Here is an 18,089-nt window from a genome sequence, read left to right on the forward strand (position 1 = left end):
ATACTATTTTTTACAAATAATCTTTTTTGTAGTTGAGACAGTCTATTTTTTTAAATTTTTTATAAAGATTTTATTTATTAAATTTGACAGAGAGAGAGAGAGATCACAAGTAGGCAGGCAGGGGGGCAGGGAGAAGCAGGCTCCTGGCTGAGCAGAGAGCCCGATGCAGGGCTCGATCCCAGGACCCTGGGATCATGACCTGAGCCAAAGGCAGAGGCTTAACCCACTGAGCCACCCAGGCACCCCAAGAGAAGTCTATTTAAATTAAACGCTTGGGGGGTTTTCCCCTTCAGTTTCCTAAGGAGATCAACTATTTCAACAAAGAGGATAAGAATTCAACGGATATTTGTGGATATGAAATGTTCCCTTTAAAGCCAAAAAGGGCACAGAATGAATTGTTTTTTTTTTTTTCTTCTCGACCAGTCAGAAGTAAGAAATGTCTGAATGTCTAATGAATACTACTTTATTTTTTCCCCCACTCTCCTTTTTGTAGGACTATGCAACAGCCCACGAAGACTTTCAGCAGTCCTTAGAACTGAACAAAAACCAGCCTATAGCTATGCTATACAAAGGTCTAACTTTCTTTCACAGAGGACTTTTGAAGGTGAAAGTGTTGTATACTGTGTATACAGTATCATGATTCTGCTTTTCTCTGCGGGTGGGAGGATCTTAGTGGGTTTCATTTGGTGTGTTTTAAAAATGACAACTCATGTGTCTATCTAATCGGTTTATTTTAGGAAGGAGTTGGATTCTACATACTTATTGAGCTCCTACTGTGTGGAAGGTACTTGGAGGAAGGTACAGGCGGAGAAAGGATAAAGGGTTAGTGAGAGGGAGAAAGAATTCATCACACTTGACACTGAGGAAGGATACAGTTTACAAAGTTTTCTTCCACATATAATTTATCATTTGGTAGAGACACTAAAAAAAAAGTGGCATGAACAAAGAAAGTGCTTTGGTAACAGAGATCAGATTCACTGAAACTGCAGCATTAGAGAAGGTTCCAGAGAACAAGTACACCTTGTCCTGGGCCTTGCAGGCGGAGCGGACTAGGGGCAGCAGCTGCTTCAGGCAGAGAGGAGAGTACAAGCGCTGGCACAGAGCGTGGAGGCGGCCAGGCTGTGGTGTAGCGCATAGTCAGGCTTGAGCACAGGCTGCTGAGCGGGCCCGTGGGCCAAGGGGAGGCCCTCAGCTGTCTCCAGTGCTATATGCAGAGCACCTTGACTTTAATTCGTAGGCCCAGAGGAGCTACAAATCTAGATTTGGGGGAAAGCATATCACCGAGACCCCATCTGCCACTTAGGAAGGGGGTTCTGACACGCCAGTGGCTGGAGAGGTTAGGGACAGAGGGCCATGGGGAGACATTGGCAGTGTTCTGGGGGCTGCAGGAGCAGGTCTGGAGACAGTTTTCCAGCAAGCACGTTGCTGCTGCCGCTTGGAGACCGCTATTAGCTGGGACGGGGTTGAGGGAAGCAGGAAAGGGGTCATCCAAGCCGACTGACATATGGGGTGACGACGTCCCTTCCAACCTGTCTCTGCCTCCTGCCCTTAGTCGGTCCCTGAGGGTGCTGAGGACCTATTGTGCAGCAGCCTGGCCTTGGGGCAGACACCCGGCTAGGAGCCGAGAGTGGAGCTCTGGTCCTCACAGGGAGGACCATCTCTGGTCCTCGGTGCCCATGGCCCGCACAAGGTCAGAGCTCTAATGCAGGTCCCATCCCCGTCTGATTGAAAACCGGCTGGCCCGAAAGTCAGCCTCTGCAGGCGAGAAACACTTCCCGCTAACCAGGAGCTCAACAGAATCTTCCCAGACGGGTTGTTCGTCACCGGAGCATTGAGAGTTGTGTAGAAGTTCAATAGCGCCTTGCAGGAAGGACACACATTTGATTGTGGAAAGTAGTTCCTCGGGGGTCGTGCGCAGACTCTTGGAGGGCAGGGACGGCTTACCTTCCCAAAGGCCTCTGTTGTAAACCCTCAGTGTTGTGGGCTGTGCCTGTCCCGTAGAAGGTGCTCAGTAAGTCCGAGAGGAATAAATGATCTCAAGGACAGAGCCTTGGACTTGAAGCTGGAAGGCCTTGGCTCAAGCGTCCACCCTGCATCCTGCGAACTCTGCCACTGGCCACAGGACTTCAGCTTTTCAGCCCCTCCCCCTCCGTCTGTGGCGGAGAGAGGATTCTGCCCCCCACCTCTGGAAGGGCTTGCAGGGGGATTCAGTAAAATCGTGTGTGTGCAGGGGCTGTGAGCATGGATCAGGTCTCTGTGATGACAGATTTTGTTTCATTTCATCTCAGTTTCACGGACTCTAGAAAGATAATTCCCATCCGCTAAAACCCAAACTGGAGGGGACTGCATGCAGGTTTCCTTTCCTTCTGTCCTTCCTGCGAGTCTGTGGAGGGTGGTCCGCACCCAGGCTCTTCCTGTCTTGCCGTGTTCAGACCCGCGGTTGTAGGCACTGAGAGCAGGTATTTGAAATGTGCTTTGCGCAGCTGCCAGATGGGCTTTTCCAGCTTCTTTTGTATCTGCCCGCTATTCCTCTTACGTTCTCTCAGTTGCCTTAAATTAAAAAGTTCACAATCACAATACTATAGTTGAAGTCTCTGCCTCGAATATCTCATGGAGGAGAACAAGATTGGAAATGCAAAAAAATACCAGCAATCAGTACTGAGAGGTAAAAAAAATATTCTTTGAAGTGAGCAAATGCAAACAGAATTTCACCGTAGACTCTAAAGCTGGTTTAGGAACGCGGGTAGGGAGGGCTCTTTGTGTTACTTTGAAATGAGAATCTTTCCGAAAAGAGCCGTAACAGAGACGCTAACTGCACATCGGACAAGGGCTGACACTCAGTTTGGTTTATTCCAAATCCATGGGATAAGAACCCAGACCTTGTACTTCTGTTCCACGAGCACTAGAAGCCCCTCAGTGAACCAGTCTCGCCAAATGATTTGGTGCTTTCTCCTCCTCACTGTGCTCATAAACACAATATCAGCGTGTGGAATAGATGGGAACTTTTTCTTTGCATTTTTCTAGATCTGCTGTCCGAGGTGGTCAGAGAGTTTACGTATTATCTCATTCATCCCAGCGGCATCCCCGTGAAGTGTAGAAGGAGCATAGGGTGTCCCAGTTACACAGATTGGAAAACTGAGTCAGTGGTGACATGCCTTCATTAAATTAACGAACTTAGTTTAGCTCTCTTTAGTTTCTCTTGTTAACCGTAGAGACAACATATTACACGGACCCATGAATTGGAGCTATCCTTGTATCCTAAAGCTGGTCTCTTTAGGCCAAATCAATTTAGAAATTAATTAAGTGGGTGATGTGTTTATTTACTTTACGGTATAATACATTAGAAATCTTTTAGGCGATATTCCATGACAAATATCACAACTGTCCGATCAGGTAGATACAGCAGACGTTTTGGATTTCCCTGGGGAAAACACAGTGAAGACTTTTATCTGTGGTGTAAAGATACTTCAAACATTGTGTATCTTGAGCTCCTGTTTTTGGGTCAGCCTTCACTTAGAGAGTCCCGGAAGACTGTTCTCTTTGTTGCAATAAATGCGGGACGCGTGAGGGACTACTGCCCGCTGCCAGCCAAGACGGTGGCAGATGAAGGTGGCGGCGCTCCCGCTGGCGGTGCAGATCAACTCACAGCCAGTCCGTGTGCTTAGACATTGACTCATTCGAACGTAGTGTCTTTGTTCCCAGTGGCTTCAGATCTTGATTCTGCTATGTCCCCTCTTTGGCAGAATGAGGTAGAGAGCTGTGCAGTGATTAGACAGGAACCCCGAAACCAAAGACTCTTAAAAGCTGAAGAGAAATCAGACTTTGAAGAACTGTGGCGTCCCAGCATGCTGTAAGTGCAGTGGGCAGCAGATGTCTCCTGGGCATCTCTCCTAGACGTCCACAAACACCCCAGACTCGGCACACCCCGGCTGGACTCCTGACCTCCTCCCACCCCCGCCCCGCCCCGCTCCGCCCCGCAGCTGTCCCCCCTACTTCCTTATGTTCGTTCACGCTCTCACCTTCTACCCAGGCTCCCCAGCTTTGAACTTCTCCCCTTCCTTCTCCCTCATTCCCCATATCCACAGCCAGCAGATTCTTTGTTGGCCTTTAAGAATATTTCCGGAGTTTGACCCTCCTTTTCTGTCTTCAGGGACACAGTCTCAGTTTGAGCTTCCATGATCTCCTGTGTGGACCTCTGTAGTCACCTCCTCGTGGGGCTCCGCTCCCTTCCCTGTCCAACCCGTCTGCCCTGTCGTGGCTCGTGGCATTTTCTCTAAAGAGTCAGTTTGGTGAGGTCCCACAGCCACTCACAGCCCCCAGTTCTCACCACTGGCAGGTGATGTCCCGACTGTGGAGCATGGCAGAGGTCCTTCTCCCCACCCCCACCGCCCCGGCCCCAGCTCCCCACACCAGCCTGCGCCCCATCTTTTCCCTCTCCTCCACTCCTGCCTTCCCCGCCACTGCTGAGCACCCTGCCACTGCACCACTGTCCCCCCGTCCACGATGCCCTCTTTTTTCTTTACCAAACTCCTTCTCCTCCCCGATCCAGCTCAGTCGCCACTTCCTCCATGAAACCTCTCCTGGTGTCCCCGTCTCAGTTAGTTCTTCCTTTCTCTTTATTCCCCGAGACTTTGACTCATATCTCTATCGTAGCTCTTAGTTTGTATTCTAATAACCTGGTTAAGTAATTGGCTTTCTAACAAGACTGAGTTCTTCGAGGCCAGAGAGAATGACTTGCTCGTCTTTGTGTCCTCTACCCCCTCACACTGCCCCTGGCACATAGTAGGCGCTCAATACATGTTTGTTGAATTTAAAATATAGTTGTAATGCTCCCAAAAGATCCAAGAAAAGGCCAGGGCCAGAAGTCTAATGAGGAGTAGTCTTCATTTCAGAAGTGATAAAATTTATCCATTCTCATCCTTCTACCAAACAGAACACGTTCGGTGGGACTCCTTAAAGAGTAGGTGGTTGTCCCCATCGTGGCCTTAGAAGAGTTTGGAAGCCAGCCTCTCTGACCCTGCTCCCCCTACAGAGAAAATCAGGAAGCAGGGAATGGGTGATTTTTGGAAAAGAATTAGGATTATGTGTCTATGAAATCATTAAATATTTATTGAGTGCCTACCATGTGCAAGGCATACGACATCTCTCGTAGTTTTTTTGCTATGAATTATCTAATTAGTTGTGAAATACACAGACATTTTAGCCTTTCTCTTCAAAGCCATTAGAGATCATGATAACTTTGTAGCCACTGACTTAAGTAAGACACGTCTTTTCCTTGGGAAATGTGTGAAATGTCTTTATAATTTTTTATTACAGTAGTCAAGTCATAATGGAAAGTACACTGAATACAGTTTAAGACTATTATCGTGAAGCAGAATGGTATATTTCATTAACAGTTTCCAGAGGTTTCCACAGTGGCCAGTTGCACTGTGTGTCCCAGGGGCTCCTCCCTAGAGCACAGCACCTGTGCTCCCTTCTCCACTGCCGGCAGGAGCTATGCCCCAGATGCCCCCAACTCAAGGCTTCTGTTTGATTTGTTTTTGCTCTTTCTTTTTCCTGTAGATCATGGGAATCCTTCTGATTCCCAGTCAGTCTGGGAGCCCTGTTGCTTTTTTTATGAACAACGTCAGGCTGGGCTTACTTTTTTGTCTCTTTTGTTGGTTCATTTTAAGGGCTGCTGGTTACGGTCACTTAAGACTATACTTCGCACAGTTAGTAAGCTGACTTTCATTTCGCAAGGCCTTTATTAATTAAAGAAATGATTTTGACACAAGGGTGATATCATTAGTAATCAAAGCCCTAATGAAAAAGGTAGTAAGAAGCCATTTTCCCATCTGGAAGGGAGATATTTCTACGGCTCTGTTATTATTCATAGCAATGCCTTTGTTTACTGTTGAAATTAAGTCCTCCTGCCTCATACTCTCTACCTGTCTTTTTTTTGAAGTCCTTGTATTTAAAAAAATCACTCTGAGACCATGTGTACTATATTTTTAAGTCCTTTAGTGATTTAAGTGAAACTCGACTTCAACAATTATGCCAATGACATAATTTTCTATGTCCTTTTTTCAGGAAGCTATTGAATCCTTCAAAGAAGCCTTGAAGCAGAAAGTTGATTTTATTGATGCATATAAAAGTCTGGGACAGGCCTATAGGTAAGAAAAGCAATAGTAGTCGGGATAGGAGGTAGGGCGTACAGTGGGGGGGACAAGAGAGCCTCACATCGTAGTGATATTTTAAAAGACATTCCATTTCTTAACCAAAAGAGATTGTCATTCTGAATCACATAAGCACTTACAAGCTTGTTGAGACGTTCTCTGTAATACAGAAAGAACTGTGTCAGAGGATATCATAATACATATTGTTACCCCTTCCCCTCTTTTATTTCTTTATTGTGAACTTTTTTTTTTTATTAGCATAGAATGTATTATTTGCCCCAGGGGTACAGGTCTGTGAATCGTCAGGCTTACACACTTCACAGCAGTCACCATAGCACATATCCTCCCCAGTGTCCATCACCCAACCATCCTCTCCATAATATTATTACCTCTTTAAACAACTTCTCTTCATATATATTGGTCTAGAAAATGTTAGTTCTTCGAGGGTGGTCGTTTTGAATAGTGGCCTTATACGTTGTTGAGTCACAGATGCTGCTGCTGCTTTCTAGGCAATAAGGAAGCTGGATTCCCACATCACTGTGATCGTTTGAAGATTCCTAGATGGAAGGCTGGAAAATGATGCTGCATCCCTATCACTAACAGGATAGATTATGAGATAGTTATGACGCATCTCTATCAGGACTGAGAAGTTGTGCCTAGACTCTGGCATCCGATTCCATGCATTACCCTGACCAGTATTGACTTTCAAACATTTTTACACTCTGACCTGAAAAGGAGATTGTGTGGCGTGAAAGAAGGGGCTCGGGATTCGGGAGTCAAGAGGTGTGGTTCCAGTTCTAGCTGGCCCATGTTATACTTGGATGTCCTTGATTTCCCTGAGTTTCGGGGTTCTCCCTTGCAAGCTACTGTAAAAGTTAGAAAAGACACAGTGACAGAGGTCCAGGGTCAAATCCAAGAGCTTATTTATCTGATGGCGGCAGCCGGAGAAGCCCTCTTACACTAACTTGAGGAAAGTGTCTTTGGATTTGTTTTGGGTTTAAGTGATAACCTTTATCCTTACTATCCCACAGAATTGCTGGGGACGCACACTGAAAACAGATTTGAAAGCACCCAGAGTAATTAGTAAAATGTAGAAATTTAAGTGAATGTTATATTATTTAAGAACGTTCATTATTAACAGAAAATTGACACATGGAACATTTCGAAGGTGATTTTTTTATTTGTAAACACGTAATACATAAAAGAAGGCTGGTAGTAATCATTTCTATTCTGAAATGACCACAACTCTAAAGTAGACTTTGGTTTTAAATTTTAAATTATGAAACGATTTGCCAGATTTTAAGTGAAGTTAACTTCTGTGACAGAAAAAATAAAATATAAACTTCTGAATTTGATTCAGAATGATGAACCTATGTATGATTGTAAACTACATGGTTTTTCCCCCCACAAGGAAGAAGCATGGTTTTATCCAAATACGAAAATTTACACGTGGTTTTTAGGGATTGGAGCTCATGAATTGGGGTAAAGATTTTGAATAGGTGCTTGTCTTTGGGAATCAGTAAGTTCATCCCCCAAAGACTTCCCAGGGCTTTGTGCGTGTCTACAATCTGGTAGCATTTAGGAAAAGTAAGTGGGATGTAGCTGAGCCGTAAAATGGCAAACTGGAGACGGGAACATCCGCATCAAGGTGTGGTCGGGTTCACATGTGGGACCGTAATCCTGAAGCCAGCGTACTCCGTGTGTTCACTGAAATGCTCTGCAATGTGCTCATCACTGTTGCCCAATACCTAGAGAACTGGGCAATTTCGAAGCTGCCACCGAGAGCTTTCAGAAGGCCCTGCTGCTCAACCAGAACCACGTGCAGACCCTGCAGCTCCGGGGGATGATGCTTTATCACCACGGGAGCCTGCAGGAAGCCCTGAAGAACTTCAAGGTGGGCCTCAGTGACAAGCGAAGGACCTTGAGCGGGATGAATGGGGAGGAGGGCCAGGAATTGTGTTTCTGCAGGAACAAAAAGGGAGAAAACCATTGCCACGTCCTATAGACTACTTTAAGAGCGTGTATTTGGTCTGCTTTAGCCTGGAGGGAAAACGTTTCCAACTCGAGACTGAAGGATAAAGCACTTAAAAGTCATGGGCGCCTGTACTGATGCTAATAGAGCCTTTTCTCCTTCCTCGCAGCGGTGCCTGCAGCTGGAGCCCTACAACGAGGTGTGCCAGTACATGAAAGGACTCAGCCATGTTGCCATGGGACAGTTCTATGAAGGCATAAAAGCACAGACTAAAGTCATGCTGAATGATCCTCTCCCGGGCCAGAAGGCTAGCCCGGAGTATCTGAAAGTGAAATATCTCCGAGGTAAGACATGAAATGGCCCAGTCATTGAATTTTAATGCTCAGAGCTGCAGAAATCATATTGCTTGTTTCTCTGAGGATTCGTAGGAGGCATCTGAGTCTTGAAGACACGAGGTACCTTGAACATAGCTCCGCCCTTGGTTAGCAGCCGTACCTGGACTGGATAAGGGCCCCTGTCTTCTGTTTTTTTAAAAAATATTTTTTTATAACATTTTATTTGCTTATTTGCCAGAGAGTGAGGGAGAGAGAGCATGAGCAGGGGGAGGAGTAGGCAGAGGGAGAAGCAGGCTCTCTGCTGAGCAGGGAGCCTGATGTGGGACTCGATCCCAGGACCTCGGGATCATGACCTGGGTGGAAGGTGGATGCTTAACCAACTGAGCCACCCAGGCATCCCTGGGCCCCTGTCTCCTAAAGACTGGCCCAGTACTTTGTCTGCCACTGCCTATATATTTTTTCTTTTTAAAGTGAAAAAGATTTTACTAGAGTCAGAAAAACCTATTCTGAGCTGAAAGTGACAGTCATCTGGGTATCGATGTTTCTCATCACATCTTGTCTAGAGACCTAAGAGTCAGAGGAAAGTAACATTTTCTGAGGCTTTTACTGTTAAATGTAAACTTGGCATCTTTGATCTGTCATTCCTTCATTTCACAATTCTCACATACTTTGGAGACATTCATTTGGGATGAGGAAGAAAGCCAATCTTTAAGCTGTCTTTGGTTTGTCAGAGTCTCACCTTTTCTTTGCCATACGTAATGGTAATTTTTTTAGTTGTTGTTTTGTTTCAAATGGATATTTTAACTAAAGTGCAATTAACATTCAGTGTTATGTTTGATTCAGGCACATGATATAATGAGTCAGTAATTCTGTACATTCTCTGTGCTCATCACGATAATTTTTTTATTGTTCACACAGAGCACAAATCTTTACTTCCACTTCTGCTCTTCCCTTTGTCATCATTAACCATCTCCTACCAGTACTGTCCAACTGTAAAAAATTAGTAGCCCTGGAGTTGTAAGTTTCTAGTAGCCACGTGAGAAATGTAAAAGTAAACATGAAGAATTAACTTTAATAATACACTTGATTTGACTTGGTATATGCATAGTATCAGTTTAGCATATAATTAATATGAGAACACTATTCATTAATATCATTAGGTATTTTACATTATTTTTTGTGCCAAGTCTTTGAAACCCGATATATATCTTATACTTACAGAACATCTTTATATTTACTTCTCAATTTGGTTGTTAAATTTTCATTGGAAATTCTTTTTTTTTTTTTTTTTTTTTTTAAGATTTTATTTATTTATTTGTAAGAGAGAGAGAGAGTGAGAGCGAGCACAGGGAGACAGAGTGGAAGGCAGAGTCAGAGGGAGAAGCAGGCTCCCCGCAGAGCAAGGAGCCCGATGTGGGACTCGATCCCAGGATGCCGGGATCATGACCTGAGCCGAAAGCAGCTGCTCAACCAACTGAGCCACCCAGGCGTCCCTCATTGGAAATTCTTAATTTGAACTCATGTTTCAAGAAATTTAAAGTTGAAAAAGTAGATTCATATGTGTGAGTTGTTCCAAACATACTGAAGTTTTCTAACAATTCACTCAAATATCAATTTTTACATTTAGATTAATTAGATTAAAATTTAAAATGTAAAAAAAATTTTTTTTAATGTAATTTCTTGGTCACACTGGCCACGTTTTTTACTTTTTTGTCTTTTTTGAGAGAAAGAGTATGTACACAAGCGTGAGCAGTGGGAGAGGGAGCAGAGGGAAAAGGAGAGAGAATCTCAAGCAAGCTTCACGCCCAGCATGGAACCTGACACAGGGCTCAATCTCACCACCCTGAGATCATGACCTAAGCCAAAATCAGGAGTTGGTTGCTTAACTGACTGAGCCACCCACACACCCTACACACTGACCATGATTTAAATGTTCACTAGCCAGGTGACTAGGGGCTGCCTGTGATTTCCTCTTGTTTCCTGGTTTAGTAGAACACGTAGACTAAAGGAGGGCCACTCCATATCCCGGCATTTTTCTGCACTGCTTCTCTAGAGATAAGCAGCAACTCGTCAGTTAATGAAATCATATACATAGTTGATTCACATCAATTGACAGAGAACCAGGTTCTGTCTGACACTGAACTTGGATTCTCAGGCTCTGCAACTGGAAAGTGAGAACTTTGGTGCTCTTCATGGAAAGAGGATTAAAACTTAGCCAAAGTGGACCCAGATTGACTGGCTTATGTCTGATCTGGTACTTTGAGTTGCCCTGTATCATATAGTAATAGGGACTTACTACAATTTGGTGTCTCCATTTAGAATTCTTGGAATTCTTGGAATGAATGGTTTGTTACAAAGTATTTGTGTGGCAACCAGCAATAAAAAAGATTTCTTTGGCAATATGTGGGTGTGTCAGATCTCGTCTCCTGTCTGCAGAGTATTCTCGATATCTTCACGCGCACCTTGATACTCCTCTTACGGAATATAACATTGACGTGGATCTGCCTGGAAGCTTTAAAGACCACTGGGCTAAAAACCTGCCTTTCCTCCTAGAAGACTACGAGGAGCAGCCAGGGCTGCAGCCCCACATAAAGTAAGTGCTTTAAATGAAAATGACCTTTTTTGCTTTTCAGGCTGAGCTATCAGCTCATCGTGGTAACTCTTGCTCAGCAAATGGCTTCCCGTCCATGTTTCTCGGGAATTTATCTTTGGATTTGGTATGCCTGTAGATATTTCTTTTAGTTTCCTAGGTACATTGAAACTTAACTTTGGATATCCCCTTTCCTTCTGGCCTGATCTTCCCTGCTAATTTTATGCAACCTTCAAACTTGAAATGTAGTTATTGGCAGTTGTTGATGTGCATTACTATGACCACGTTACTTTTCAAACAAACAGATGACTCAAAACCAAAAGTTTGAAATTACAGTGATGGCCGACTACTGCTGCATGATGACTAAAGGGCTGATTATAAAACGATTAGATCTAGGATAGAAATTAATCCCTGGGAGTTGAGCAATGCCTTCAAAATTAAGAAAAATCTGCCAAGATCAATCCCCTTCCTCCCTACAAAGAAAGAAAACAAGGGACAAATTCAGGCTAGAGTGGCGCATGATAGGTACATTTGAACGGAAGAAAGTGTCCTAGAGATGAGAGCATTGAACAGCCGCTGCAGTGGAATGCCTTGAGGCGTAAGCAAGATGGATTTTGGACCACATTCACAGGATTTCAACAAGAGCAAATGCAGATCCTGCCTGGGAAGACTGTAGTGCCAGTTTGGGGTGTAAGTATTCACACAGATCAAGATCGTTAGTATGAGAGTCAAAAACCAAGATGACCAAAACAATATGTGAAAATCAACAAAAATTACAAACAACAGACTTAGACTCTCAAGGACTTCAGATATTGGAATTATTGAATACATTCTCTAACTCCAAATGAAATGTTTGAAGAAATAGCAAACAAGAAACAAGAGATTATTAAAAATGACCAGGCAGGTTAAAAATAAATTGGAGGCTCTGGGAATGGAAAATATAATCATTGAAATAAAGAATTCAGTATATAAGCTAAACAGCAAATTAGACATAGCTGAGAGAAAATGGCAGAATTAGAAGGCATTAGGAATCATCTCAAATGTGGCACAGAGAATCCAGGTATTATAAAACATGAGAGAGAGAAGATGTGGAAGATATAAAAAATGTCTAGCATATAGTTAGATGAAATCTTGGGAGAAGAGAATGAAGGAGAGACTATTTTTGAAGACATAATGGCTAGCAATTTCCCAGAATTAAGGAAACATAAATTTACAGATTTTTTTTAAAAAGCAAGATAAATGGCAAGAAATCCATATCCAGACACATCATCAGTAATAAAAGAGCCCATAAGGAGAAAAAATTTTTAAATAGAAAGAAAAATCTTACCACCTACTTAATTAGGTCAGTAATTGGACTGACTATAAGCCTTTCAACGTCAGAATGGCAGCTAGAAGATGATGGACTATCTTCAGAGTGCTGAAAGAACAAAATAACTTTCAACCTAGAATTCTGTAGCTGACAAAACTATCTTTTATGAATAAAGACCAAATAAATATATATTCAGACAATAAAAAGCTGAACTAACCACCACTTGCCATTCACTAAAAAACCTTCTAAGGTGTGTAATTGAAGAAAAAGGCAATTAACCTCAGGCAAGATTTGAGATAAAAGAAGGAATAATGAGAAAAGAAAGATGGTATGCTTGATAAATTGGTAACTCTAAATAAGCATTGTCTATATAAAATAATACCTTATTTGGGGGCTTTATACTGGGCACAATAACAAATAAGCTGAGGGATAGCAAGAATTAATTATTGTAAGGGAATATGGGTTAAATATTATGTTAAAGCTTTAAATTCTACATAAATATTTAAAATATCTAGGGTGAGTACTAAAAGTATACAGCTTCTATATTAGTAGAAAAATAAAAGCAAAAAAATTAAATATAAAATCAAGCATAAAAAAGGACTGGAAGGGAGGCATTAGAAGTAAGTGGGACAAATGAAAAGAAAAAAAATAAGAATAGGTTGAAATAATCCAGATATATCAATAATGACAATAAATATAAAGGGACTAAATGTCAAAAGGCAGACATAGTTGGATTGGAATGTTTTTAAAATCCAGTTAAATGCTTTTTACAATGCATAAGAACACAAAAATTGAAAGTAAAGGAATGGGAAAAGTTCTATGTGGGAAACACTATAAGAATCCTGATGTAGGTATTAATATTAATAAATTTAAAGCTATTAAATTAAATTTTATTTTTTTAAGATTTTATTTATTTGAGAGAGAGAATGAGCAAAAGAGAGCGTGAACAGTAGAGGGGGGTGGCAAGGGAGAGGGAGAAGCAGGCTCCCCGCTGAGCAGGGAGCCCGATGCAGGACTCAGTCCCAGGACCCTGGGATCAGGACCTGAGCCAAAGGCAGACGCTTAACCTTCTGAGACACCCAGGCGCCCCTAGAAAAGGATTTCTTTAGACACACAAAGCTTAGACTTTAGAAAGACTAACGAATTGGACTACATTGAACCTAAGAACTACTGTTTGACAAGAGACACCATGAATCATGAATAGCTAAGTCTGAGTTAATGAAAAGCTACTTGCAACCTGGAAACTGATTATCCAAAATTAATGTCCAGAATTTATGAAAAACGTCTATAAATTAAAGGTAAAAGTCAAATAACCAGTAGAAAATTGTGTAAAACACACGAATAAGGGAAAGGATGAATGGCAAATTTGGTTGATAAGTACGTCTGACCCCATTTCTCACTCGCAAGAATGAACAGATATTACAAAGTCCGATAATAGTAATATTGACTGGGGGGGTGGCGCAGGCCAAGGAGGATTTTTATACGTGCCAGGTGAGAGTTGAAATTGCTATAACCACACTGGCCAGCTGTTTGTCATTATCTTGTAAAACTGAACATGGTACAGTCTTACACTTCGGCCATGTGAATTCGGTAGAGGAACTTGTACGTGTGCACATGTCTGACAGGAGATCTGTACCAGACTGCTGATGGCGGTGTTTGTTCAGATGGAAAACCGAGAATCATCCCAATGTCCAAGAGCAGAAGAGTGGATGAAAGTGATACCAGCCCACAGTGGGGGACTGTACAACAGTATAAGCAACAACCCATCTGAGTGTGTGGATTAATCCTAAAAAATAAAGTTTAGCAAAAACTGCGAGTCAGTAAACTACAATGTCCTATCATTTTCCCCATAAAATTCTTGAGCAAAACTATAGAATATATTGTATAGGGACACACATTTGTAACCTAGGCTTTTGTTGTTGTTTTTTTTAAAGAAAGGAATCATGAACATAAAATTAAAGATAAGTAAGCTCTCGCTGGGGGGCAGGGTAGGATGGGGGCGGTAGCATACAAGTAGATAGACAATTGGTCTAGTTCTTAAGTTGGGTTAATGAGATTGTATGCTTTTGTGTGTATCAATTAACTATATAATCAGAAGCATTCAAATAGGCTGGCCAAAGAGGTTATATGTATTCTCTGCCACTCCTTTTTAGAGAATTATCTGTGTGCAGAAGTGCAATAACATGGCAGGCCTCACTGCAGTCTCTGGAAGTCTGCTGGCCCCTAGGTGATGTCTGGGAACTGAGGTTTTAGGAGCTTCCCACCGTTCCCTGAACTGACGAGTGGCTCGCTGTACCTAAGCTGTTTGCACAAACAACATGGTCTGTGCTAAACACCAACTTTCCTTCTGGGTGTCTGGAATATAGGAACTTACCAGCTAGAAGCTGCTTACATGATGAGCCCCTGATAGAAACCCTGAGCAGTCCATGTCTTGTGAGTGTCTGTGGTTTGTGGCATTTCACCCGGGGGGCTTAATCCTGTGTTGTCTCCCTGGGAACGGATCCTTGGACGCTTCCACCTGGTTCCTGCCTGGTTTCTTCTGGGCTTCACCCCATGAGCTTTTCCCCTTTGATGATTGTGCTTGTGTTCTTCTGCTGATATAAATACCAGCCATAATGATGACTGTGCAGTCCTGTGAGTCTTCCTAGTAAATTACTGAGCCCGACAGTGGTCTTGGGACCCCTGCACAGCCTCTAACTTAAAACTGCAAACTTTGTTATGCAGACTTCAAGGAGGTTGGCAGCTAAGCAAGTCCTACTAGGCTCATAGGCCATTTCCAAGTATACTTGGTGTAATAGAACTTGGGGCAGGGGTAGGGGATGGACATGGGGCAGACATCTGGTTGCTTGTTGATAAAGACAGTCCCTGCAGTTTATGTATTCTGGGGAAGATTAAATAATGGTCGTAGGTATCTTCTGATTCTCACTCCAGTTATCGGTGTTCCAAGTGTGTGATGATAATTGTATGTGCACACACTCACGAAGATTCCGTCTTTCAGTTTGTATGTGGTTGGGTGCCCAGCACTGAAGTCAAGAATCTGTGGTTGTAGGTTTCTTGATTAGTTTTCCGGTGGAGGAAGTGACTGCTTTCCAGGTAAAGCCCGATTGCAGGACATCTGTTGTGAAAGTCCTGACCATGTACGTGATATTTCTTCCAGAGACGTGTTACATCAGAACTTTGAGAGCTACAAGCCTCAGGTCCAAGAGCTGATCTGTGTAGCTGATCGTCTGGGATCACTGATGCAATATGAGACGCCTGGTTTCCTGCCAAACAAGAGAATACACAGAGGTATTCTGAAACGGTCTGAAAATGGAAACACTTCTGACATTGTCAAAGCATGTTGTGCTTTAAAAAAAGAAAAAATAATCATTTGGGCTGACTCAGAATCTCTATTTGATCAGGATAAGAATGTGGAGATTCAGTCCCAGTGAATTCTGAAAGGAGACAGCTGCCAGCATGGCTTTTGTGCTGTTGCTGTGGTGTAGACGGAGAAGCTGGGTCTCAGATCGGATGGTCCGTCCGTGCATGCCGTCTGCTTAGTGTGGGAGCAAGGGAGAATTTAAACCTCCGGTTGCATCCGTAGGAAGCAGAGCTGGGAGGAGACAACTTTGGGGGCACCCTTAGTTTCCCCTGATAGATTTTAGTTCTGTTAGGACCATCAGGGCTGTAATGTATCTCTGGGCTTGTTAAACTGCCAATACTCGTGATTCTTTCTTTCTATCATGACCCTGGAGTTAATCGCCAGGACTGTAAAGTGGGTGGAAATCAGTTCCTCTGATCTGTACCTTCACATCACACGCTTGTTTTCTCAACATTTCCTTCTTTTAGCCATGGGTTTGGCAGCATTGGAGGTCATGCAAGCTGTCCAGCGTACGTGGACCAACTCAAAAGTTCGCATGAATGGGAAGACACGGCTGATGCAGTGGAGAGACATGTTTGACATCGCCGTGAAGTGGAGACGGTGACTGATCTTTAAATGAAAATACATTCAAAGTGTTATCCTTTGGAAAGGGTAGAAGCCTCCTCCTGTCAACGGGTGTTTCTGAGTAGTGTAGTCGATGTACATGAGTTTCCAGTGTATGGCGCAGAGATCCGATGAGTCTGTATGCTACACGGGGTCACGTGAGGGTCTCCACCATCTGTCCCCATACAACACTGTTACAGGATCACTGACGGGTCGTCCTGCCGCGCCTCTCATCCCCATGGCTTGTTTCCATAACTGGGGGCCTGTACCTCCCACTTAGCTAACAGGTTTGGAATCCTGTTTTGTTTACTAACAGTAAGCCTTGTAAGTTTCATTTTCCTCTCTCAAGTTTGTCCGAAATTGCTGGCATCCTCATTCTTTGAAATATACTCAACTAGTGTTTATGAACTATAGGGACTGAGTGCTGTTGGGTTTCCAAGCATATATATATTTTTTTAATTTGACAGAGATCACAAGTAGGCAGAGAGTGGGGGGGGGGGGGGAAGCAGGCTCCCCGCTGGGCAGAGAGCCCAATGTGGGGCTCGATTCCAGGACCCTGAGATCATGACCTCAGCCGAAGGCAGAGACTTAACCCGCAGAGCCATGCAGGCGTGCCCCCACCAAGCATATTTTTAAGTGAAGTGTTTTAGAAAAAGCCGTCTCTTGGAGAGAGTATATTATGGTCTGTTGTACTTTTGAATGAACTTCAGTGTCCCAGGCCCTCCATAGTTGAAGTGTGTGCCTGCCTTACCACCTACAGTTTAGTGGGGGAAACTGCTGATACTCATTTATATGAGAAAAACACTGCCCTCCTGGTAAACCTGTATTGACCTCCTTGGTCCACTTGGAACACCTGTTTGGAATCTGCAGGTCGGGGTTTCATACTTTGAGATGTAATGCGCCGAGCAGCTGCTTTCTCCCACTGTGCAAAGACCTCTCCTGTTCTGCTGTGAATGCTTTTGAGCATTTGTATGTTTTATAAGGTCTTCATCTTTTTTTTTTTTTAAGATTTTATTTATTTATTTGTCAGAGAGAGAGAGAGAGTGCACGCTCAAGTACACAGAAGCAGGCAGAGAGGCAGGCAGAGGTGGAGAGAGAAGCAGGTTCCCTGCTGAGCAAGGCCCCGGACGTGGGACTCGATCCCAAGACCCTGGGATCATGACCTGAGCCAAAGGCAGAAGCTTGACTGACTGAGCCACCCAGGCCTCCCAAAGTCTTCGTCTTTAACAAACTATGTTTTACAGGATTGCTGACCCAGACCAGCCCGTGCTGTGGTTGGACCAGATGCCAGCGCGAAGTCTTAGCAGAGGTTTTAACAACCACATCAATTTAATCAGGTACAAACCTTCTGTGCGTCGTTCCTGTTCTCACAGGACTTTATTCTCAAGAGGTCATGGAGACTGTGAGCGACCCTTGCTCCTTCCCTGGTGACTTTGACTTTTTGACAGGGGCATCCACAAATTAGCTCTGCACCTGCAGGGTCCCGCCTGCATTCATTTCAGCTAATCCAGCTGTGGGGGAAAATGCAGAACATCCCATGCTCCTTACCCTGGCTCTTCTCTTCGATGCACAGCTCTGTTGAAGGGAAGACGGCCTGATTTTTGCTTGGGATGTCCTTCTCAAAGGATCCTAAAACATCACAGCAAGTAATTAGATGGAGAACATGACATTTCCCATGATATCCTGGTGATGTTACGTGGCTTAAAGAATTCTCGAACAAGAATTGTAGTGGGGGACGGGCTCCCCTGTCCCATCACCAAAACC

At 43.6% G+C, this 18,089-nt stretch overlaps 1 protein-coding gene across 10 annotated transcripts in view; it reads left to right on the forward strand.

Annotated features, from left to right (window-relative positions):
• Nucleotides 1-18,089, forward strand: part of TTC13 (tetratricopeptide repeat domain 13) — a 75,861-nt gene that overhangs the window by 39,730 nt on the left and 18,042 nt on the right. For all 10 annotated transcript variants that reach the window (XR_009352722.1, XM_059170487.1, XM_059170481.1 and 7 more), the window contains 8 exons: nt 494-604; nt 6,070-6,152; nt 7,908-8,049; nt 8,297-8,471; nt 10,899-11,055; nt 15,519-15,649; nt 16,190-16,322; nt 17,570-17,662. Coding sequence is in view for 9 of the 10 variants with exons in the window: in XM_059170487.1 (XP_059026470.1) it covers nt 494-604; nt 6,070-6,152; nt 7,908-8,049; nt 8,297-8,471; nt 10,899-11,055; nt 15,519-15,649; nt 16,190-16,322; nt 17,570-17,662 (1,025 nt within the window). In the remaining variant the exon portion in view is untranslated. The remainder of the gene's footprint in view (nt 1-493; nt 605-6,069; nt 6,153-7,907; nt 8,050-8,296; nt 8,472-10,898; nt 11,056-15,518; nt 15,650-16,189; nt 16,323-17,569; nt 17,663-18,089) is intronic.

The sequence above is a fragment of the Mustela lutreola genome, chromosome 4, assembly GCF_030435805.1.
Source record: "Mustela lutreola isolate mMusLut2 chromosome 4, mMusLut2.pri, whole genome shotgun sequence".
Lineage (NCBI taxonomy): Eukaryota > Metazoa > Chordata > Mammalia > Carnivora > Mustelidae > Mustela > Mustela lutreola.